We start from the raw sequence: 21,039 nt of genomic DNA on the forward strand, positions 1-21,039 counted from the left end.
TGAGGATGATTCACAGATAGGTCCTATATTTTAGGAGTACAGCTTGAAAAATGTGTGTTGTGCTTGTTCTGCGTGTGCCCAATCCTCCCTCCCCTGCCAGCAGTCCTTAAATCTTAAACTGTGCCCTACAGCTGATAAAAGTGGTCTGGGGAATTAATAGACCAGCCTTGCATTGTATTATCCCCTATCCCAAGTAAGCGCGTGTGTTTTGTCTTTCAGTACGTTCAAGCAGATGCTCCTACCAATAAAACGCTGGCTGGGCTGGTGGTGCAGCTGCTGCAGTTCCAGGAAGATGCCTTTGGAAAACATGTCACCAATCCTGCCTTCACAAAGCTTCCTGTGAGTACCGGGGTTGGCTGCTACAATAGCCTATTTTGTTCTTCATCCAGGGTCTGCGCTGCTGGCGTGCTTCCAGGTGACGGGGAGATGTGTGCGTAGTCTCAGGCTTTTGTTGGTGCATCCTCTGGAAGGGGGTTTCAGTTTGATGCAGCTTATTTTCTGTGCGGTTGGAAACGATTTCCTGAATGCCGTGGGAAGGTTTTTAATTTTTAGTGCACGTTCTGTGTAAACTGCTAAACTTTAAGTCAAATCCATTTGGATTGATGCATCCTAAATTGGCTGAATAACGTGCTCTTTCCAAAACAAATAAGTTTAGTCAACAGAAATAGCCAGAAAAACCTTCCAACCTGTGATGCTCAATGCTGAAAAATGGCTATTCCACATCTTTAGTAGTGCATAGTTACCTAGTTTGTCTAGGATAGTCTTCCAGTCACTCAGAATATTGGTATACAGAGATAATATCTTGAGGATTGCTTGTAGCATTTAAAATTCAAACTCGGTACGTCTTTACCAGCACTATCTTTGTGACAGTGTTCAGAGATCAGCCCTGTTGTGCTTGGAACCCTCTATACCATGAAAAGATTCTTGCCCAAATGACTGTGAACTTTAAACACGTGGTAAAGAGGGATGCAGCAAGTGTTCAGGACAGTAAGCTAGGGATTTCAGGTGTGGAGGGCAAGGACTGCAGCATCCTCATGGTATCAAGCACCCAGTTGGCCGGTTTAGGGTAGGTTTTGTGGGCCAAGACAGCTGCAGGAAATGTGTTCATAAGCATTGTGGACAGCAGCAGGAGGTCTTAGTTTATGCCACAAAATACTTACTGGGAACCTAAGATCATGCAATTTGGGATACTCTTGGATATACAAATTAAGTTGGGAATGTTTATAGCTCATTCCATTATTATCCTAAACTGAAGTTTTTGTGAAAACGAAAGGAACTCCATCTTCTTTGCTTCACCTTTATAGAATACTAGCATTATTTCATGGTTACTTTTTTCCAGACATACTTTGCTTGTGTAACTTCTTTTGTTAAGAGTGTGAACTCTTGGATGTTGTTTCCAGAAAGGGTTTTCAGGCTGACTTACTAGGTGATTCTTGTGATGCTTGGGAACACACCAGGAAGCACCACAAGATGCCATTAAAACGTAGCTCACCACATTCCATTCTGATCTGGGCACACCTCAGTGGTAGTGAAAAGGATCAGAGGTGAATGTTGTGGTGCTTTACTTTGGCAGTGTGGACCATAAAACTGTACCCATTTTCAGCAACAAGCTGGCACTTGGTACAGGGTGTTAATTCTGAGTTTAAGCTCCTGTTGTTGGCAAGGATGTGGTAACGGAAGGGGTTTGTAACTGGATGTGGGTTAAATGAAGGACTGGTACAGCGTACCTGCCGTCCGTGTCTTCTGATCACCGCATTTAAACACATGTTTTCTAACTTCAATAGTTCTCAGCTATGAAAATGTTGATTAATTGTCTTAAAGACAGTTTTTACATGTTTCAAACAAAGGTTATGTTAAGGTACTAACTCTTAAAAGACAGCAAACTGTGAGGCCGGTTGGTATCTATTGCCTTGTTATGCTGGATTTTGTTGGGTAAAAGTGTTGGAGGAATCTCTAGGAGGTTGCTGACAGTTCCAGCTCGGCAGAACAGGTTTTGTCTAATTGCTAAAAGCTATTTCCTTTCATTAAACCGGCCGCTGCTACTAGCATAAGAGGGTCCTGCTGGAGGCTGCTGACAGTAGAAATGGACGCCAGTCTGTGAGAGAAATTTCTGCACCGTTCTTCATGGTGTGGTGTCGGCCGGACCTCCTGTGCATGGTGGCACGGCCAACACCTCCCAGAGCCTCTGGTCAGGCACCCACTGCTCTGGGGAAGGAGATGGCCTGGAAGGCCATGGCCGTACGTACGTAGGACAGCCTCGAGGTGCCCAACCTGCACGGCAGTGCTGAAGCAGCGTTGCGGCAGGGAGTGTTTTGGGGCAGTTGGCACGTTTGAGAACCAGCAGTGCCTTCTCGGAGCCACACAGCATGTCCGTGCCGTTGTTTGGTGCTGTAATTCAGGCTTCTGATCAGGAGCTGCCCAGTCCATAAGGGGCTTGAGGTCGCTAAGAATAGTGCTGAAACACGGGCGGCTAGAGCTCAGGTACGCGTGTGGTCGCCTTGGATCCTGATCACTTTCTGTGCACAGGAGGGCTGTCGACAGGTGGCAGGCCGGCAGCGGCTCTGCTCTTGTTGGATGCTTATGAAGGATTTTATGTTGTTCTTGGACACTGGTGTATCAGATACCACACAGAACTGCTTTTCTTTCCATCCGCAGCCCTAGAGCCAAGGAAGGCAATGTTTCATGGAGTTCCCATGCTCCCATATTAGTTTCCTGATTGAAGAATGAGTTTTAGATGCTTGTCAGTAATGCCAAGACCGTTTGTCCTATGGTGCTTGTTTTTATTAGCAAACATTCCTGAAGTATCATTTAACTGACTTTAAAGAAAATTACCTAGTCTGATAGAAAAAAGTAGGCTAGAAGCTAGATCAGAAATGTTCCTGATGTGGAAAAGGTAACCGAAAGCTGCTGTGGGTGTTATGTGCCTCCTGCCGTGTGTGTTCCCTGCTCGGTTCCCTCAGAAGGCAGCTTGCAGGCAGCCACCGGTGTCTGGAGCCCAGCCACCAGGCCGCTCCCAGGTTCTGTTCACTGCATTGTATGATTTTTTTTTTTTTTTTTACTGAGAAACACAAACCAGAACTATCCTGGCGTGTTCAGCACTCCTGAGGGATGATGGGTGTCATTTCCCCTTCCAGTACGGGGCTGGGGTCTCGGCAGCAGGAGCCGGCCCCGTAGGGCCCCTTGGGGTAGGTGCTACCCCAGGCCGTGAGGCGTGGGCTTGCATCCTTCCTCATGCTGCCAGGGGACGTGGACACCCAGGCAGAATGTGCCTTTATGCTGGGGAAGCTTATCCAGGTGACTGACCGGCCTAATTTTATCAGTTGGGTTTATTATTAGAGCGGCTTTCTTTAGATGTGTCGGAAGTTGCCTGAGGGATGGACCTGTTTACCTAAGTAAACTCTTCGAAAGTCCTGTTTTTGTATAAAAGTTGCCAAGAGCAGTCTGCAGTTATTAGAAAGAAGTTCATGTTTGTAACTAATTACATGGCTTAAATAAACTTAAATCGCTTTCTTTTTGTGGTTCAGTCAAATTGATTTATTAGTCCTTTTGGAAACAGTCTGTAACTGTAGAGAGAAGGCCTGCTGAACAGAATCAGTTCTAATTTGTTCTGTAATTGTGACACGTCAGTTTCTTTAACCAGTTAGTTCATAAATGCTGTTGCATGTTTTTCTCCTTCCTGTTCCAAATTGTGTATTGAGAAGCTCAGATCCACGGCATGTCAGTACCCTGGGGACCGTGCTGAAAACAGATGCTAGTGCTGCTTCTGTCTGGCCCTGGCTTTAGATGAGCTCTCCAGTTCTCCGTTGCTAAGATTACTTGACAGTAACTTACTTTTTCCAAGAATATACAAACATCCTCACAGGAGGTATTAGCAAGATAGCAAAGAGAATTCCAAACTAAAATTAGGGGGAAAAAACTGCCTTTCTACGTAGGCAGCAGTCCTGCGTGACTTCAGAGAACAGGCTTGGTGAGACTCAGCAGAGCCTTCTGTCTCCTGCTGCTGCTGTTGAATTTCAGTTCTTGAAGTCGGAGTACCTGTTTATGAATGTGTGGCTCAGCTAGAAGTGAGAGTGAAGAAATGAGTTGGATTTAGCATTTTAGGGCAGATCTGCACAGTGACAAGGCGTAGATGTCTGAGAATCGGCTAACAAGTATGTATTAATTGTTAAAACAATAACGTAGAAGTGAATGTCACTGCTCTCACTTTCCTTTCTGGTTCTAGGCAAAGTGCTTCATGGATTTCAAAGCTGGAGGTACATTATGTCACATTCTTGGTGCTGCTTACAAATATAAGAATGAACAGGGCTGGTAAGTTTTTATTTTGATTTATACACCTTCTGCATGAAATTAAGCACATGAAATGCCTATGCGAACTACTTGAGATTTAATACTTTCTGGAGAACTGGGTAGGCAAGGGAGTTGGAGATGGGAAGAGGATTTTTTTCCCGTTTTGCGGATGGTAGCGTTTTTGTTTTTTTTTAAAGACATGCCCTCACTCCTAAATTTAAAGACAAGTTGTCCAAGTTTGAGCTCTTGAACTTCTAGGTTGGGAGTTAATTACAAACTTGAGACTTCTTTTTTTTTTTCAATTTATGTGCTGTATGACTGAGCAAATTAACTGGTTATCTTACAATTTATTTTCCAGATAAGATACAAGTATATCTGACTGTACTGATTATAGGGTTTAGTTATGGCTAGGAGAATCTGAATCGTCATCATCACATCGTAATAAATACAAAGTGATCTGTTGCTTATCACCCTCCATAAATGAGGAATGTGAATAGCTAAGACACCGCCCATGTAGCTATATTGACACTAGTATTAAAGCTATTAATGCGATATCACAGTGGTGGATTGACTTGTTCATTTCTAAGTTACAATCTTTGCAAGAAGGCAGTGCCATGAATTATGGTATTTGAGAACATGGGAAGAAAATTGAGGATGAGAAGTCATGAGATAAAAGCAAGCAGAGATTGTTCTCGCAAGTGAATTTTAATAGCTCGTGATCTGATGTTGTGCAGACCTGTAAGAGCATTCCTGGAACTGACTGTTTCTGTGACCCACAAGAGCAAATTAAAAGGCAAAAAATCAAGTTATTCTAGTATGGCTGGTTGTTTTTCAGGAGTTGTTTATACTCATGTCAAGTAATTGGATATTTAAGATGGTTATATCAGAAAGCCATTAGTCTTTTTTTTTCCCTACTCTGATATTGCCAACACCCAGGATGTGATATCTGTAATGTTCTGTGTGGCATATCTTTCAGGAGTGTCTTGCTACCTTTTTGCCTTAAGGCAAAGGAGTTAAATATTCATGAGTAGGGCATATTTAAACGTTCCACGTTCTTTCCTTAAATTCAGTTTTCATTCATTGAATTTGGCCAGCAAAGCTCAGATACACAGCTGCCTCCTCTCGTCTCACTCTCTTGCTGATTCCTCAAAAACTAGTGGGTAGTGCCTTGTGTTTGTGCATGTGGGATGTAGAGGGAAGTAATACTTGAATTTAACTCTGTGGATCAGACTTAGATCTTGGAATGTACCCTTCACTGACTCAACCAAATAATATGTGGTGTTTTGCCTGAAATATGATTATTTTTTTTAATGGTATGCATTGTCGCTCCTGCTTAACCTGTTTGTGAATGATCTGTCTTATAGGAGAAGTACCTTTCCTCGTCATAATAGGTATGTCTCAAAAATGCACTTATCCAGTGCAGCTGGACATACCTTGTCTATCACTGCAATTCACGTAGTTGTTGGCTAAAGCCTGCCAGAGGGTATCAGTTAAACTGAGGACGGAAAGAGTTAGTGCTACCATTTTATCTAAATGGGCAACTACAAAGTGTTATTTCTTAAAATATTGACACGCTTCTCTTAAAGTATGGGCTTCAGAAGCAGGTAAAGGTTTGGGGGCATGTATAGCATCAAGTGAATCTGGTGTAGATTTTAGGCAACCAAATGTAAAAATTTTGGAAAACCATGAATGCCTTAAATGGCTTTGTTTCACGGCTCCTGGAGACTTTTTTTGGGTGTCTGGGAAAATAGCTTGTATTTATTTGGCATTTATTTTCTTTCACTTCCTTGACACTCTGTTATACTTACCTGAGAAGCATACATTTTAAATAGACTATAAAGCTGTCAGTGCAAGAATCGTGGAGAAGATCTTGGCTCTTAAAATCCTGTGCATCTAGGTGTAAAATACTGAATGCATTAAGTTGTGTTGTGCAGTGAACTGACAGACTTCTTGATGACTTGTTCTACTTCCAGAAGTCAGCGTAGAGCTTTCAACATGCACAGCGCAGTCTAGAGAGGTCATAATTTTCTTTTAAAATTAAAATTAAATATGTCAAATGTTATCATTAAATTATTTGCCAGGTCCTAAGAGTCCATTTGAGGATAGAAACAGCCTTAGACTAATAGCGGATGTTTGCTAGTGCTGCACAACACTACAGCATATTTATGTGGTGCCACCTGCTTGGACAGCGTCTTTTTGAAAATACTAGAAAGCCTCAGATGAAGAAAAACGTGGTGGCCTCAGCTGAGGCGTCTGTTAAATTTAGTAGTATAATGCTGGTGGGATGCCATTTTTGGGTAGTAATGGGTTTTGTGCCTAAAAATCAATTTTGCTTTGGTTACCTTCATTGTGTATTTATGAACTTTAAAAATTGATTTGCTGTGTTACTGGAAACAAGCTTGTGTTTAAAAGAAGCTGCCATTAAGGATACGGGTGCAGCAATAAATTCTTGTGCCTGAAGTTGGGTGTGAAGTGAAAGCAGCCTGTCAGTCACCCCAGGGTAATCAGAGCATGGCTCCTTCACTGCATTGAGTACAATTTTGTGCTGAAAGCCTGATTGCCGCCCCGACCGCCAGCTCAGCACTCTGGTTAAGTGCATTTTCAGGCTTATTGACAGCTTTTTTCAAAACTAGCAGCACAGCCGTGCACCAGACAGTGTTTGACACCTAAGAGTCACCAAGCTGATCATCCAAAGCTGCCGTCGCACTGCGGAAAAGGCTGAGCTGTGCGGGGTCAGGCCCAAATCCCTCCGAGGCCCCTGCAGCCCCGTACCCAGCTAGTGGCACTGGGTCGGTGCCAACGCAGGTGCTGAGCTTTGGCACAGGTGCCCTTACTGTCCAGCCTTTCCAGTTCTCTGGGGACACTGCTCCAGTTCTTCATCTGAGGTGATTCGTCCGTGACTTCTGCACGTGTCAGGGGGACCTGGCAGGATGCCTGCTGTGGGCTCTCGGGGTTTTTCCTCCCCAGTAGAAAGTCTCAGATTGTGTCATTCCATTTCTGGTAGATGCTTAAACCTGCACCGTTATTTCGAGATTTTTTTTTTATTACTTTGTCAATGAAGTGGGGAACTTGGAAGTACCAGAATCCAATAAAGACGATCATAAAATGCTGACATGGGTTATTAGCTACCTACATGCTGGGGGTGGGGGTGTTCTCAGACTGGCCTGTGGTTCAGAGGATCTCAGACAATGGATTGCTCTTTGTTCCTGGGCTAGGATCTGGGGCTGGTGGGTGGGTGCAACTAAAAATAAGGAAAACACGAGAACTTGTTCGCGAGTTTCCCCCTCTAGTTGTCGAAACCTATCTCGAACATTTGATTACGTTCCTATTTAATTATCCTTTGCAACTGTAGTGGAATGCACAAACCTGCTACAGGGTTTTTGCTGGACAATTTCAACCTTCCTTTTTGTTAAACATTTCACAAATCAGTTGCATTTTGCTGATTGCTTCATGGTGATTCTTTTTCTTGTGAGAGTTGCCAAGTGAAGCAAAAATATTTCTGATCGTGCTTTAAGTGTTTTTACATAGCTACCACAATATGCTGCTTTTTATGTCAAACATGAGAGATTCTTTACTACTGAATGGAAGAAAGTTGTTTTTTTTTTAATATTTTTGAATCATTTCCTTCAACAGGCGGAGGTTTGACCTGCAGAATCCATCCCGAATGGATCGAAATGTGGAGATGTTCATGAACATTGAGAAAACACTAGTGCAGGCAAGCAACTTGTACAAAACCAAGTGGTTTCTCTGTATGTGTACATATGCTCAGGGGAAATGATTCATTAGCATGTGTACCTTGGTTGTGATCCACTGAAGAGCTTCATCTGTAACTTTTGGGGTGCATTTTAGACTCACTTGTTTTATCAAAACTACAGAATTACTACCACAAGGTAGGAGGGAGCAGTTGTGAGAAGTCTAACTTGAAGCTATTTTTTTCTTTTTTTTACTGCTGCATGTGAATAACAGAATATTTTTCTCAAAGTCAAGAACCTGTGGTTTATACTCAAGTAACATAGTAAAAATGTAACTTTCAGGTGCTTGTTGAAAATGGAAATAGGAAGGACAGCAAAAAGAAATGATACTTCCTTATTAAAAAGTATTACCATTCTATGGCTGCTTTAATACATAAAGTACACGTTAAAATTGCAAATAGAACAAATGTATGTGTGTCAAGGCTGCACAAGTGCACAAAGCTGCATGGTAGATGAATTCCTTTTCCTGTGAAGTCTTCCAGAACCTGTCAAAAATTCTTTGTAATCCAAGACGCAATTTTAATTAACGATGTTTTTGTGAAAGCAGGAACATAAGAGCAGCTACCATGGGTTGAGTTCCTTCATCCGTGATAATGTCTGTGACAGGGCTAACAGCAAATCTGCAGAGTCCAGATGTAAACACACGATAAGGCTGTGGTAGGGAGGCTGCAAGGGAAATAATGTTGTCGTAAGGATTTTGGAGCTGGAATTAGTGCGCCAGTCTGATACGTGCAGTTCCTTTTGAGCTTTTTCAAACATTGGTGATCATAACCGGAATTTTTTGGTTTATGTCACAGGTGGCCTACTAATTTCTTATTTAATTTCCTATTCTCTCCTCTAGAACAACTGTCTGAGTAGACCAACCATCTACCTCATTCCAGATATAGAACTGAAGTTGGCTAATAAATTAAAGGATATTGTCAAACGCCACCAGGTAACTGTTACATAGCATATCTTAAAACGTCTTTTGTCTCTTGTAACTCTGTAAGATCAAGCGTATTTGCGTGACTTCAGCATACCAGCTGCATTTGGATTGTGCCTCGACAACATGAGGCAGCAACGAGAAGTCAATTAAGACCAAATGTTAACCATTTGTAAAATGCGATTAGTAATTGTCCTCATGTGGAAACAGTCATAACTCTGTTCAAAAAGTGAATCTGTTGAAGTTTAAAGTAGTAACCAGGTTGAGATTTATGCTTTCTCAATGAGTTTGCTGCTGGCTCAGCAACGTTGAATTCCTGCTTACATAGAGCAGAAGCTCACAGTTTGTCCAAATCTGAGACCAAAAAAGGTAGTGTGTAATACAACTATTCTAGGTATGTGGGAACAAGCATAAAGAAGTTTTAATTTTAAGAAAAAAAATCACTACCTCTTTGATTTATTTTATTTGATTTTTGTCTTGTACTGAACAGAGCACAAGCAACATCCATTTCCTTTCAGGTAGTGTATTTCCACAAGAGTCAACATCTTGCTGTTGTAATTTAATACATTAAATGATGAACTGAACAAGATGAATAGCTTCATCTCTTCAAAATATAAACAGTCTTGTCACTTGTCTTGAGAGAGATGTTCTGGAATGGGAGCTCTTCTGACAGATAGGGCCGAGTGAAGAACTGGCTCTGGATGAGCCATGATTTTACTGCTGCTTACAAGCTGTGTAACAATAAAGCAAGGGAAACAGCACTGAAAATACCTTGATGCCAGTAAAAGGATGCTGTTTTAAAAAACTTGTAAACTCTCTGGGTCCCTTTCCACCCAGACTGTTCTTTGTCTGTGAACGATTTAACGGACTCTGGTGACAAAACTGCCTGCTTTAAAAGGGATGTGAAGAAATAAAAACAGAAATTGTTGAATTCTGCTTTTTCAGTTTTCTTCCTTTCAAGAATTCTAAAGAGTTCTTAATTTGTGTTGCTGCCAGTGCTTGCTCGCTGTCTTGATTTTTGCCTGTTGTCATTTGTCATTTTCTTCTTTTCCTTCCCCAGTAATGTAGCTCCCTTCTCCCTGGCGTTTCCTCATCGCTCTTGCCCCAGCACAGTGGTAGTTGCATCTCAGGACTTAGAACCATCAGGAAGAAGTTTGTCCTCCCTGCAGTCTTTGCTGATGAAGATGTTACTGCTTCTCGTAGTCAGACCTCATCTGATTTTCTTTATAAATGCTGAGGATTCTTTTGAGAAGAACCAGAATAATAATTTAGGATCTTGAAAGCAGTTAAAGAGTGAGATGAGCATTTATATCTATCTGCTTCAAAAGAAGTGTTCTGGCAGTAGAGAACTCGTGCATCTTGTTATGCCTCCAGCTTCCAGTTGTATTCAGTTTAGCAGAGGCAGGAAATAAGCCTTATATTTTGTTTACATCCCTCAGAAAGTTGTTTTAAAGTTATCTATCCCTTTCTCTTCAGTCAAGGTAGCATCTAGAAAGATTTCCTGTTCGCCTAGTTTCTATGTATTGTTTTTTTGAAGCTCCTTAGGGAATAAATGAAACTGACTGGTATCATTGGTAAAGGTCAGGTTAGATACCTGGAGAGGCCTCTCCAGCTCGTGGGCAATGAAGGGAGAATTTCCATTATTGTTGAACTCTTTGCAGGTCCTTCAGTCATGCCTAGGCACTTCTCTTTGAATGATTTTAAATTCCTGTCACTTTCCAGTTCCTTTTTTGCTGCTACTTGGAGCACCTCCTCTCCTTTTACCCAGTTCTGCGAACTCTTATGGGGGTAGAAACGATTGTTTCAGCCCCTGATATCAGAGTAGCCTCCGAATATTTCTACCGTAACGTAATGCATCATCGTGCTTCTTGAAATTTTTCTCCTTTTGATGCTGATGACTCCTTCAAATAAGTTGTTCATACGTTGTTTGCTGTAAACTGTCCCATCTGCTCTTAAGTCCTTTAAATAAATCTGTCAAATAGTTATTGAATGTAAACCTTGAATAACATTTTCATAAAAAAAAAACTATACCAAAGCATAATTGCTCCTCAGCAAAAGAGCCTGAGTTCAGTGAATTTCTCCTGTCTTTGGCAAAGACTATTCATCTGTGGAGACTGGCAGTGTCTCTGCAGCGTATGGGAGAATCCAGCTGGCCCCCCTCATGAGGAAAGGAGAGGGTTTTCTTGACTGACCATGTGTTGTTATGCATTTGTTGAACAGATACCTAGTTATATAGCAGCATCTTTTTCCATGCTGATGTGGGTCCAATAGGTATATAATTGTGGCATCTACATAAGCATGAGGAGTCTGCCTGTTGCTTCTTGTACATGAAGAAAATTATTGTAAACCTTCAAGAAGAGCGTGCTTGTGTCTGAATGTGTGCCTAAAAGTTGTGTAGAGTTAATGGTGTGTCTGATTTACTCCCTTCTGTGATATGAGTCTTTTTACAAAGAGCAAGAATTCTTGTCGTTTAATGTACAGAGTTGAATGCTGGGGATATCCTTTTCATGTTAGCCATTCCTAGTTGAGTTCCTGCTTGTCAGAGTTAATATTATGTAAATTGTAGTATTTAGAAATTGTCTCTCGAAATAATTGCTTTTTTCTAGCACTTCTTAGTGGTGGTATTCTTCATAGTTGCGTTGTGGTGAGCCTCAAATGTTTCTAGGTTGTGTGGAATGTGAGTGAAAAGAAACAACTGAGAAGTTTGGGGTAATGTGAGGGTTTCTCATGCAGTGTTGTCTTTCATTCTACTCTTCCCACAGGGAACAGTAACTGAAGAGAAATCAAAGGCTACCCACCACGTTTATCCAAGTCCTACCTCAATGGATGATGGTAAAAATGCTTCCAATTTTTTAAGTGGAAATAATCTTGTAACTGCATTTGTTAGCACTTAGGGGAGATTTCACACAGGCACAGAATGTTCTTAGCCGGCTCTTGAGAGCTGCTTCCAAAGTGTTCTTAGGATTAACAACTCCAAATCGAATCATTGTGTGTCCTGCTTCTAACTGTTAGGTGTAACAAACGCATCTTTAACTGAGGTAACATTTTCAGGAAAGGGTGTGTAACACTGACTACTCCTCAGTGATTGGGTTGGAAACTGAGCTATTAATATTTGTTGAATGCATTATTCAACAAAATACAAAGCAAATGAACATTTTCTTTGTCCCAAATAATTTACATGCTGAAGGGGACCAAAGCCTAAGGGTCTGGAAGAACTGAAGAAGAAACCAGCTTAGATGGAAAAAGTGAAGGAAGGATAATGGATGGGGGGGCTTAAAATTGAAGTTTCCATCCACTGTTGTTTGTTTTTTTTTCCTTCCTTGGTGTGTCTGCCCCATGTGCAAGAATTGGTTGAAATATTGAGTGAAACAGTATTAGGAAACCATGAAATGTGTGAAAGTTCGTAGATGCCAAAGTAAATGAGAATGAAAAACCGTTTGTCGTGTTCTGCTCTTCCCAAGCAGTAGACTGGGGATGCTGATACGTTATCATTGCGTGTGGTTTGGCAAGGTGGATACAATAACATGTAGACTTGATAAATTGGGGTTGTTGGCTTTATTATAATGCAGTCTGTTCTATATATGAAATAGGCACCTCAAAAGCAATTAAATGGTTGTATCCTTCAGCAAGTAGTAAAAACAAGCTCTTATTTTTTCATATTAAATACATTTCATTGTCTAGTGGACAGTTGTTGAGTTTGAGCTTTGCTATCCTAAGTTCACTTTTTCTGGCACGCCCTGGCATCTGATCTCCACTAGATGGAAGTGTTCACTTCCTTATTGGAATGGTCACGGATTGTTTGTCCGCTGGTGCTTGGCTCTGTGTGCCCTGTACTTCTGGGAATATCATGTCTAGCTACAGCTTTGTATTTATTTTTAACCACCTCAGGTCCTTGGAAAAGGGTCAAACACAATAGTTTCTATCTGTCTTGTAGGCAGTGAACATGCAGGTGTACTAGATAGAGCTCTCTTGCAAAGCCTGATTGCAGTAAGGTGAGAAAAAGGGCTGTGAATTCAAGCAGGGTAACATGATACAGGTGCAAATCTTCAGGGTTTTTCTCTGGGACATACTCTTCCTCATTTGAGTTGCAGGGGATGGGTCAGATGTGCAGTGTGCAGTTTAAAAAAAAAAATTAGTTAAAATACCAGTCAAACTGAGCATACACCCGATCACAAGATCAGAAAAAGCCTTAGTGCTGCTCAGTAAGCCTGTGTTAACACTGATGTGAAGGGAGAAAGTTGAAATCCAAGTCTCACGAAACTCCTGGAAATGTTTTCTTTAAAGCTGGTTTCATCACCACTCCCTGCCACAAAATTCTTCCTTCAAAGCTCTTCCTGCTGTCTTCTTAAATACACGTTGAGGGTAGAACTTAATACTGGGAAGAGGGACTTGTGAAATAAGTGTAACTCAATAAAAGAAGCTAATGAGGGGATTCCTCTCTTAAAAAAAGAGGAAACATTTACCAGTTGACAAGAAAGCATTTTGGGATAAGTTTAGTTTTTCCACTTGCACAGTGATTTAAAAAATAAAAACAAATGTCCTGACAGACTGGGGAATATCTCTCCAGTTATTTGTTATCTCTACGTTATTTCTGTTGTCTTTAATGAACATCATTTTGGAGGATTTGCTCTGTCCCATCCCAACCACGCAAAGCACCTGAGAGATGAGATGGGACAAGATGAGCTGGCAGCGCTTCCACCTGTCAGCCAGAAACTCCTCTCACTTCTGTTGAGGAACAGCTGATTGTTTCAAGCCCCACTGGGTCTTAATCATGAGCGTGTTAGGGTGGGAATATTGCCAGGGCAAGAAATGTAATAATATGCTGCATTAAAATAATTTTACTCATGTAATGTGTCATATACAAGCAGAGCACATGAATGTCTATGCATGGCAAAGCTAATGCAGGCAAGTGTATTACTGCTACAGGTCAGGACACCGTGATTTCATTAGAGTAGACCTCATCAGAGAGAATTACAATGACTTTTCTATGGCTGGCTATGGAAAAGCAGACTAATGTTTAGTGTGCTGAGTGTTAAGTCTGAGTCTGATGGTAGATCTCTTTCCCCTTTGCAGATGAATGGCTGAGACCTGTGATGAAAAAAGACAAGCAGGTGCTGGTGCACTGGGGTTTCTTTCCAGACAGGTAAATAAAGGTGGGGGAAGAGAGCGCACCCCAAATCTTTCTCAGGCTTGTTAAAGGCAAGGTACTGATAAGAACTTGCAAGCAGGTAAATGCACATCCTCCAACGAGCTGCTCCTTCAGCTTGCTGAATCCTACCTCTCCTGAAGCCAGTGCTCTGCCTTCTGTCTGCAGTGTGTGCTGTGCCTGTCAGCAGTGAGCCTGCATGGGGAACGTCCCAGCTGTGTGGGCTACAGCTCTGCTCTTTGTTCAGCAGAGCAGCAGGCTCAGACCTGTCCTCTGTTGACTCTTCCTAAAACGTAACCTAAACAGGCAGGACTGCATTCCTGTTGTTTTGATTCGGAATGATTGAGTGTCACTGTTTATATTCCAGAACAAGCAGGGGTTGTCTTACAAGTATAACCACTCAATAATTTAGTATTGTTATTTTTTTTCCAAGAATTAAAAAGATTAATCAGTGGCTTTAAGACTGATCTATGCATACCTATTTATGGTCCTGTCAGGTGGGTGAAGTTAGAAAAGGAGTCTAGTCTTCTGCAGAGTCAATAGGAAGGCTGCAATTTCCAAAGGGCACAGTAAGCCTTTCCACAAAGTTAATGAGACTTCAAAGCCAAAAGGGAGAATAGTGTGTGGGAAAAGTGAACGTAAACAATAGCCAGATTCTACAGCAGTAGGGATTGAAGTAGAAGATGCAGTTTTTTCTTCAGCGATTCCAGTATCTGTCGCTTTAAGCTCGTAAGAACAGAAATGACTTAATTACTGCCAGAGTTTGAACAGGTGACTCAGAAATTTTATCTGTACCCCTGAATCTGGAGACTAGATGGGCAATTTCAAGCTGGAGCTGACTTCATAGAGATGGATTCTAAATTCAGAAAGCTAATAACGTGCATTAGATGCCTTGGGCACCTCCCTTTTCAGTGTGCCCTATTCCTGTAGCAGAATCCAGTGATTATTGCTTTGTTTAACTTGCATTGAGTGGAAAATTATTTGCTATTCTGTCCCAGCAGTATGATTTAAACATGTCAAAGCTGCTGAATAAATACCCCTGCTGGTGATCTCTCTGGATAAACAGCCCAGGGGACCAATTCTGTTTTTTCTGACTCTTCTCGTTAGCTATGACACTTGGGTACATGCCAATGAAATAGATGCTGAAATTGAGGATCCTCCAATTCCTGAAAAGCCATGGAAGGTAAGTCTCTCTTAAAGAGTTTCTCAAAGTTATTGTATTGATATAGCTCATCCCCAGGTGTTACTGGATAGATGTTTCAATGTGCTGCTGCGTATCAATGGCTGCATTTCCATATATATGGAAAGCCAGCAATATTTCTAGAGCTGTAATGAAAATACCTGAAACATTTCTTTGGTCTGGGAAGGAATGCTGTTGAGAAATTTCTGGGGAGTGAAAAGGGCAGATGAATGCATCTCTGATAATGCCAAAATTACCATGTTTATTTTGGCATGACTTGAGGTGGTTTCTGTTAAAAGTAAATCCTTCCCCTGCTGCTGAAATGCAGCCATCTCTGGAATGAGACTGACTGGGCATGATGGTATTATACACTATTTAAGGAGGGGGCTGGGGAAAATATTGTATCTGTGTGATTGTTTTTTTTTTTGTTTGTTTTGTTTTGTTTTGTTTTGTTTTTTTGGAAGAATGTTGTTAAGAGGAAAGAATTACCCAGTTAGGAACCCCAGGTTATTTCACACCTCTTACAGAGTTTAAAACACTTTTTGTGTGCAGAAAGTTCATCCATTCCTATAATAATAGAAACGGCCGAAAATATTAGGAGTTAGATTATGTGGAAACTGAGTAGCTTCTTTATGAGAATTTTGGAGAACTCTGAATTTTGAATTCTATGGTACAAATAAAATCACGTTGTTCTACTTGAATTATCATCACTGTAGTGGCAACTTAATGTCCAGCCAAGTAGAACTGTGGCGTGGTTAGATCACGTGCGGCCATGGGCTCCCTGTCCCCCTTTCAGCTGGCTTGTTTGTCTTGGCTCAGTACTAGTGGAGGTACCAGCTTCTGTATGCCCTTCTGTTTGACCGAATTTGCCAAAACCCTGACATTGTTAAAGAATTGTGGTATATGAATGCATGCTGCTGTCCCTAGAGTAAGAGCCAACGAGAGAGTCTCTGAGAAAACCAGAGGCTGTTTAAAGAATCCCTGAGGGTCTCCTCTTCCTTCATGGAAAGGCTCGCTCTGATGGGAGCTCTGCGCTTTGCTGATGTCACAGGGAGGAAAAAGGTCTTTCTGATTTAGTTCATTGTGAGAGGACAATACAAAGCAATTTAAATCAAACAGCAGTAAATACTCCTGTATTGCCCTATTATGGGACTTCTTTTATACATAACGTGGAATGTTGTTCTGTATCTGTGCTCCTGTGCTGTTAATCTGAATAGCAGTTAGGAAAGGGCAGCTCAGGTCAGAAGGTAATTTGGTCTCTTCAAACACTACTTATTCCTAGTTGTTCCTTGGAAATAAATGGCACATACTATGCTTTTTGTGTATAAATCCACTGAAGCTCAATTTATTTTCATTGTTTAGCTGTGTGATGTGAACTAGAACTTACTTGAAGATGGTATTTTAAGTCAAGATAGTCAATCTTTCCTTTTCAAGATACGTCCAACTCTTCCTATTTTTTGTCTCCATTGTGGCACGTTATATCTGCTAAGGGGATCTGTGTTCTACTTGGAGGATTTTGATGGTAATTTTTGGCATGAAAAACGTACTATTTTGGGGGCACTTTTAAAATAGAGCAATTGTCCAGCTGCGAGAACTGACCTCGCACCTCAGATGACTTAAAAATGGCTGAGGAACAGACATGGCATTCAGTAGGCTTACAGGCACGTTCATCCTTTATTGCATTGCCTCAGAATTATGTGTAAAACTCACATGAGATGTCTGTAACTTCAGACCCTGAACAAAACTGCAAGTGTTCCCTTTGTACTATTAGGTCTGCTGTGGAGTTAAGTTTTCAAAGCAAAATATCAGCATGTCAGCATATTGTTTTGTTCTTTAGGTTCATGCCAAGTGGATTTTGGACACAGATATATTCAACGAATGGATGAATGAAGAGGATTATGAGGTAGATGAGAACAGGAAATCAGTGAGTTTTCGGCAGAGAATCTCCATGAAAAATGAAGAGGTAGGTGGTTCTCTGCTTATGAGTGACCTGTTGAAACATTCATATTCCTTCTCTGTGCAAAAGTTGCTAAAATTCAGTCTGTTTGAACAGATTCAGGTACCTGTAATAATACAGTCCAGTTTAATTTTCATCTGACATTTCTTCTGTTATGTCTTTGCAGAAGCATAACTGTGCCCTTTTGATTTTTTTCTTGCCTTTTCCTCTCATTCCCCTCGCTGAGGATAGTAAGAGATAAGACCCACTTTGTACTTTTTCTTAAGTGAAACCAGGGAGTGCATTGAATGGTGTCATTTAATTTCCAAATTCTCCAATTTTTGTATCCCTCCTGATGCAGGAAATCAGTTAGGACTGTGAAAACATGCCCGTTTAACCTTGAGGTCAGGCTACTCACTGGGAAATCTTTCCTGAGGGACAGAGTGTATTGAACACATCAGAAATTAGCTGTTGAATCTTGCTCTTATAACACAGTTCTTATGTAGATAGTTACTGTGGTATCTGGGGGATGGCTATAAAAAAAGTCAAGGTTCTCCACGATGTCAGACGTGTATTTGGAAAGTATTCTGGAGCTGAATATGGTGCTTGTTATGGTATTACTACTTTTAGCTCCTTTGTTATAAGATGTATTAAAGAAGACTAGCCTACAGCGTCTCAATAACTGGAGTATTTGGGATGAGCTCATACCTTCATTTCTGTAACAGCCCGTGCGTAGTCCAGAGAGGAGAGACAGGAAGGCAGCAGCAAGTACAAGGAAGAGAAAGCATTCTCCTTCTCCACCCCCCACTCCTGTGGAGTCAAGAAAAAAGACAGGGAAGAAAGGGTAAGTATCTAATTCCTGGAAGCTGAGGCTAATTTTATTGAAGATATGCTTATGGGAATCTGTCCTCTGTCACTTCTCACACCTTAGATAATAGTAGAATAATTATTTCTGCAATAGATTAGTGTGATTTTGCTAGGTGCAATACATATAATTTCCCTGCTCCTCTGTAGAAATGTATTGCCTGCAGGTGGAGGAGAATCTAGTGCAAGTCAGGATGTTATCTGTTCCTCGGTGATAAGGTGCAGTGCTGCATTGAGAGTAGAACTTCTCAAATGAGAAGTTACTCAGCTGCTTCTAAAATAAATCACTTCTGGTAGTGAAAGCAAATAGTACGTGTATGCTTTCTGAAGCAGAGACACATAAATTGCTGCATTTAACTGAGAAGTTTTTAGTCTGCATAGCCAGGTGTCTTAAAGTCCACTTCTCAAATGTCTCTTTACTGGAGCAGCATTTGCTGATTGCAGCTGGCCTGCAGATAAGTGCTTTTTTGGTTTTGTATCCCCTCAGCACTCGTTCGACCTTTAAATAAAGGTCAAGATTATATGCAGATAACAGCTTATCACTTATGGGGTTTGTGCATAGTAGGGAGGGGAGTACTTAAAAAGTCCTTAAAAATTCAAGTCTTGTTTACAAGTCTTGTGGGGCTCTGGGGGGAAAAAAAAAAAAAAGGACTGGAAATTCATCATCTGAGATGAGAGAGTTCATTTATTATCTGACTTTTCTGTTCCTGATGTCAAGTCTGAGATAAATTCTGTAAGGAGAAGCTTAAGTAATTCTGGCTTTGTTTCTCCCTACACAGAATTGATCATAAAATAGATTTTTTTGTTAAAATGAGGCCGTGTGCCTTGAAATGATCTGTTGCTGCCTCTGTTCTATGCAGCAGATTCCTTTATTGCAACTTTAAAAAGGGAAAAATGTATGCGAACCACTGCTGCCTTGAGTCTGACTGGTATGCAGGTGTTGCCAACGTGCTGGAGACAGTTCTGGGTTGGAATTAAGAATTTATACAGTGGTGTTCTACGGTCTTGAAACAATGGCAAAAGATAATTATTTAGTTGAAACCAAGAAATACTTCAGGGTGAGAATCTGATTACCTTGTGAAAGTGAACTTGATAGTGTTCTTTTAAATGTTATTTTTTTAGCAATATACAGAGACTAGTTGCTGTTAACTCCCCAAGCACTAATGTTTTCACAAAAATATTTTAACCCAATCCTTTAATCCTGCTGTCTAGTGAAGAATAATGTCTAGATGAAAACGTCTGATGGTTGTATCTCTATGTGATCTGTTTTAGACAAGCAGCCTTATATGGGAAAAGGAGAGGGCAGAAAGAAGAAGATGAGCAAGAAGATCTTACAAAGGACATGGAGGATCCCACACCGGTACCTAATATAGAAGAAGTGGTACTTCCCAAAAATGGTAAAATATGTATAAACTGGATTCTTCGAATGTTAAAACAATTGCTTACACTGTATAGAGAAAATAAACGTGTGTTTTCAAATCTTTGTAATACTTTGTGGCCATGGGGCCAGGTAGTCTGTGCTCATCCAAATTGATCTAGACAAGGCTCTGAATGTGACTTCCAAGAATGGCAACAGATTCACCTTCTTTAGGTTTCTTGAAATACATTTATGACAGTCTGCTTGAACGTTTAGTCATGCCTGTTTTGGGCTTGCTCTTGCCCAGTATACTGAGTTCATGTGTCGGGGTATGAAGTTTTCTGGATTAAAAGAATGCACATCAAGTCAGTGGGAACTCTGGCAACAGGCCTGATTCAAGGAGAAAAGTTTGATTTTTGCAGTAAATAAAGACAGGCCAGGAATAAGTTAGCCTAGTCAGTCCGTAACACCAAACCATGTTGGGTGTCACGTGGTTTGGCGTTCATCTGGTTTGAATTTGCATGTAAGAATTGTTCCGTGTTGTGCAGGTGGGAAGAGCACAGTGCAGTGACGGCCTCAATAGATGCTGCATTGTGTTCAGATGGGGAATCGGAGAGTAGCCAAATAAATGGTCTGTTGTTCTCAAACGACACTGACCAGATGAACTCTTCTGAACTGCAAAAACACGACCAACAGAATGGTTTATTGATATGATAGTAAAAGCATGTTAGACTTTGATAACTGTAGCTTGTCTGATGATTACTCATTGGGATTTCAATCTTTCTTTTTGCAGTGAACCCAAAGAAAGACAGTGAAAACACACCTGTGAAAGGAGGAACAGTAGCGGACCTCGGTAAAACAAATGCAAAAAGACACAAGTGCACACACACCCCTCTTAGAGTAAAGTCATGCTTGTGGGCAACAGAATAAATATTTTTAACTCTCTCAATTTTAAAAGGAATCTCTAATTCTACTTTTTTATTGAATTAATTCAGTTTTCATTTGTATTCCAGTTGGAATATACTTACTGTTTCCCTTTTTGAGGCTTTTTCCCTGTAGGCATTGTTCGTTTCTTCTGAAAGTGACACGAGCTCTTTTTTGGTAGATTTTTTTTCTTATTGGGTAGATTAGGCATTAGGGTGAATCACAGGTTCCCTGAGCTTTGCTAGTCCTTCGGCATAAGAGAGAGAAACTAGTGTCCCGTATCTTATACAATGCTACATCTAGGGCACTGGGCCAGGCAATAATTAATTATGGGTTCCTAAGTGTGGAAAAATTCTAATTATCCTTCCTCTGTATTCCTGCTCTTATGTGTTCCTTTGTCTGGGATCATTGGGTGCCTGCATAAGGATGAGATTGTCTTAATGATGTGTGGTCCACTTTGCTTTCTTCCTCACTTCCCTCCCAAAACAAATGAAGCAGTCTTTCCAATTAAGCAATTGCATGGCTGGAAAGGATTCTGAGTAGTCAGGTGCATTTTATTAGTTTAATTCCTGATACTTTTACCTTTCAGATGAACAGGATGAGGAGACGGTGGCAACTGGAGGAAAGGTAATAGCAGTCATTTCATACTGGATGTGGTAGAAACTGAGATC

The 21,039-nt window shown here is 41.0% G+C and overlaps 1 protein-coding gene across 3 annotated transcripts in view; it reads left to right on the top strand.

Moving 5' to 3' along the window:
- The window catches only part of SMARCC1 (SWI/SNF related, matrix associated, actin dependent regulator of chromatin subfamily c member 1), an 81,477-nt gene that overhangs the window by 5,824 nt on the left and 54,614 nt on the right, over positions 1-21,039 (top strand). For 2 of the 3 annotated variants that reach the window (XM_035317735.1, XM_035317736.1), the window contains exons 2-13: positions 220-339; positions 4,223-4,308; positions 7,921-8,002; positions 8,881-8,973; positions 11,724-11,793; positions 14,035-14,104; positions 15,215-15,290; positions 17,125-17,250; positions 17,949-18,067; positions 19,360-19,484; positions 20,238-20,297; positions 20,958-20,995. In XM_035317735.1, coding sequence (XP_035173626.1) covers positions 220-339; positions 4,223-4,308; positions 7,921-8,002; positions 8,881-8,973; positions 11,724-11,793; positions 14,035-14,104; positions 15,215-15,290; positions 17,125-17,250; positions 17,949-18,067; positions 19,360-19,484; positions 20,238-20,297; positions 20,958-20,995 — 1,065 coding nt within the window. Of the gene's footprint in view, positions 1-219; positions 340-4,222; positions 4,309-5,651; positions 5,679-7,920; positions 8,003-8,880; positions 8,974-11,723; positions 11,794-14,034; positions 14,105-15,214; positions 15,291-17,124; positions 17,251-17,948; positions 18,068-19,359; positions 19,485-20,237; positions 20,298-20,957; positions 20,996-21,039 lie in introns of all 3 variants that reach the window. The other variant, XM_035317734.1, reaches the window with a different exon arrangement.

Source organism: Oxyura jamaicensis, chromosome 2 (assembly GCF_011077185.1).
Source record: "Oxyura jamaicensis isolate SHBP4307 breed ruddy duck chromosome 2, BPBGC_Ojam_1.0, whole genome shotgun sequence".
NCBI lineage: Eukaryota > Metazoa > Chordata > Aves > Anseriformes > Anatidae > Oxyura > Oxyura jamaicensis.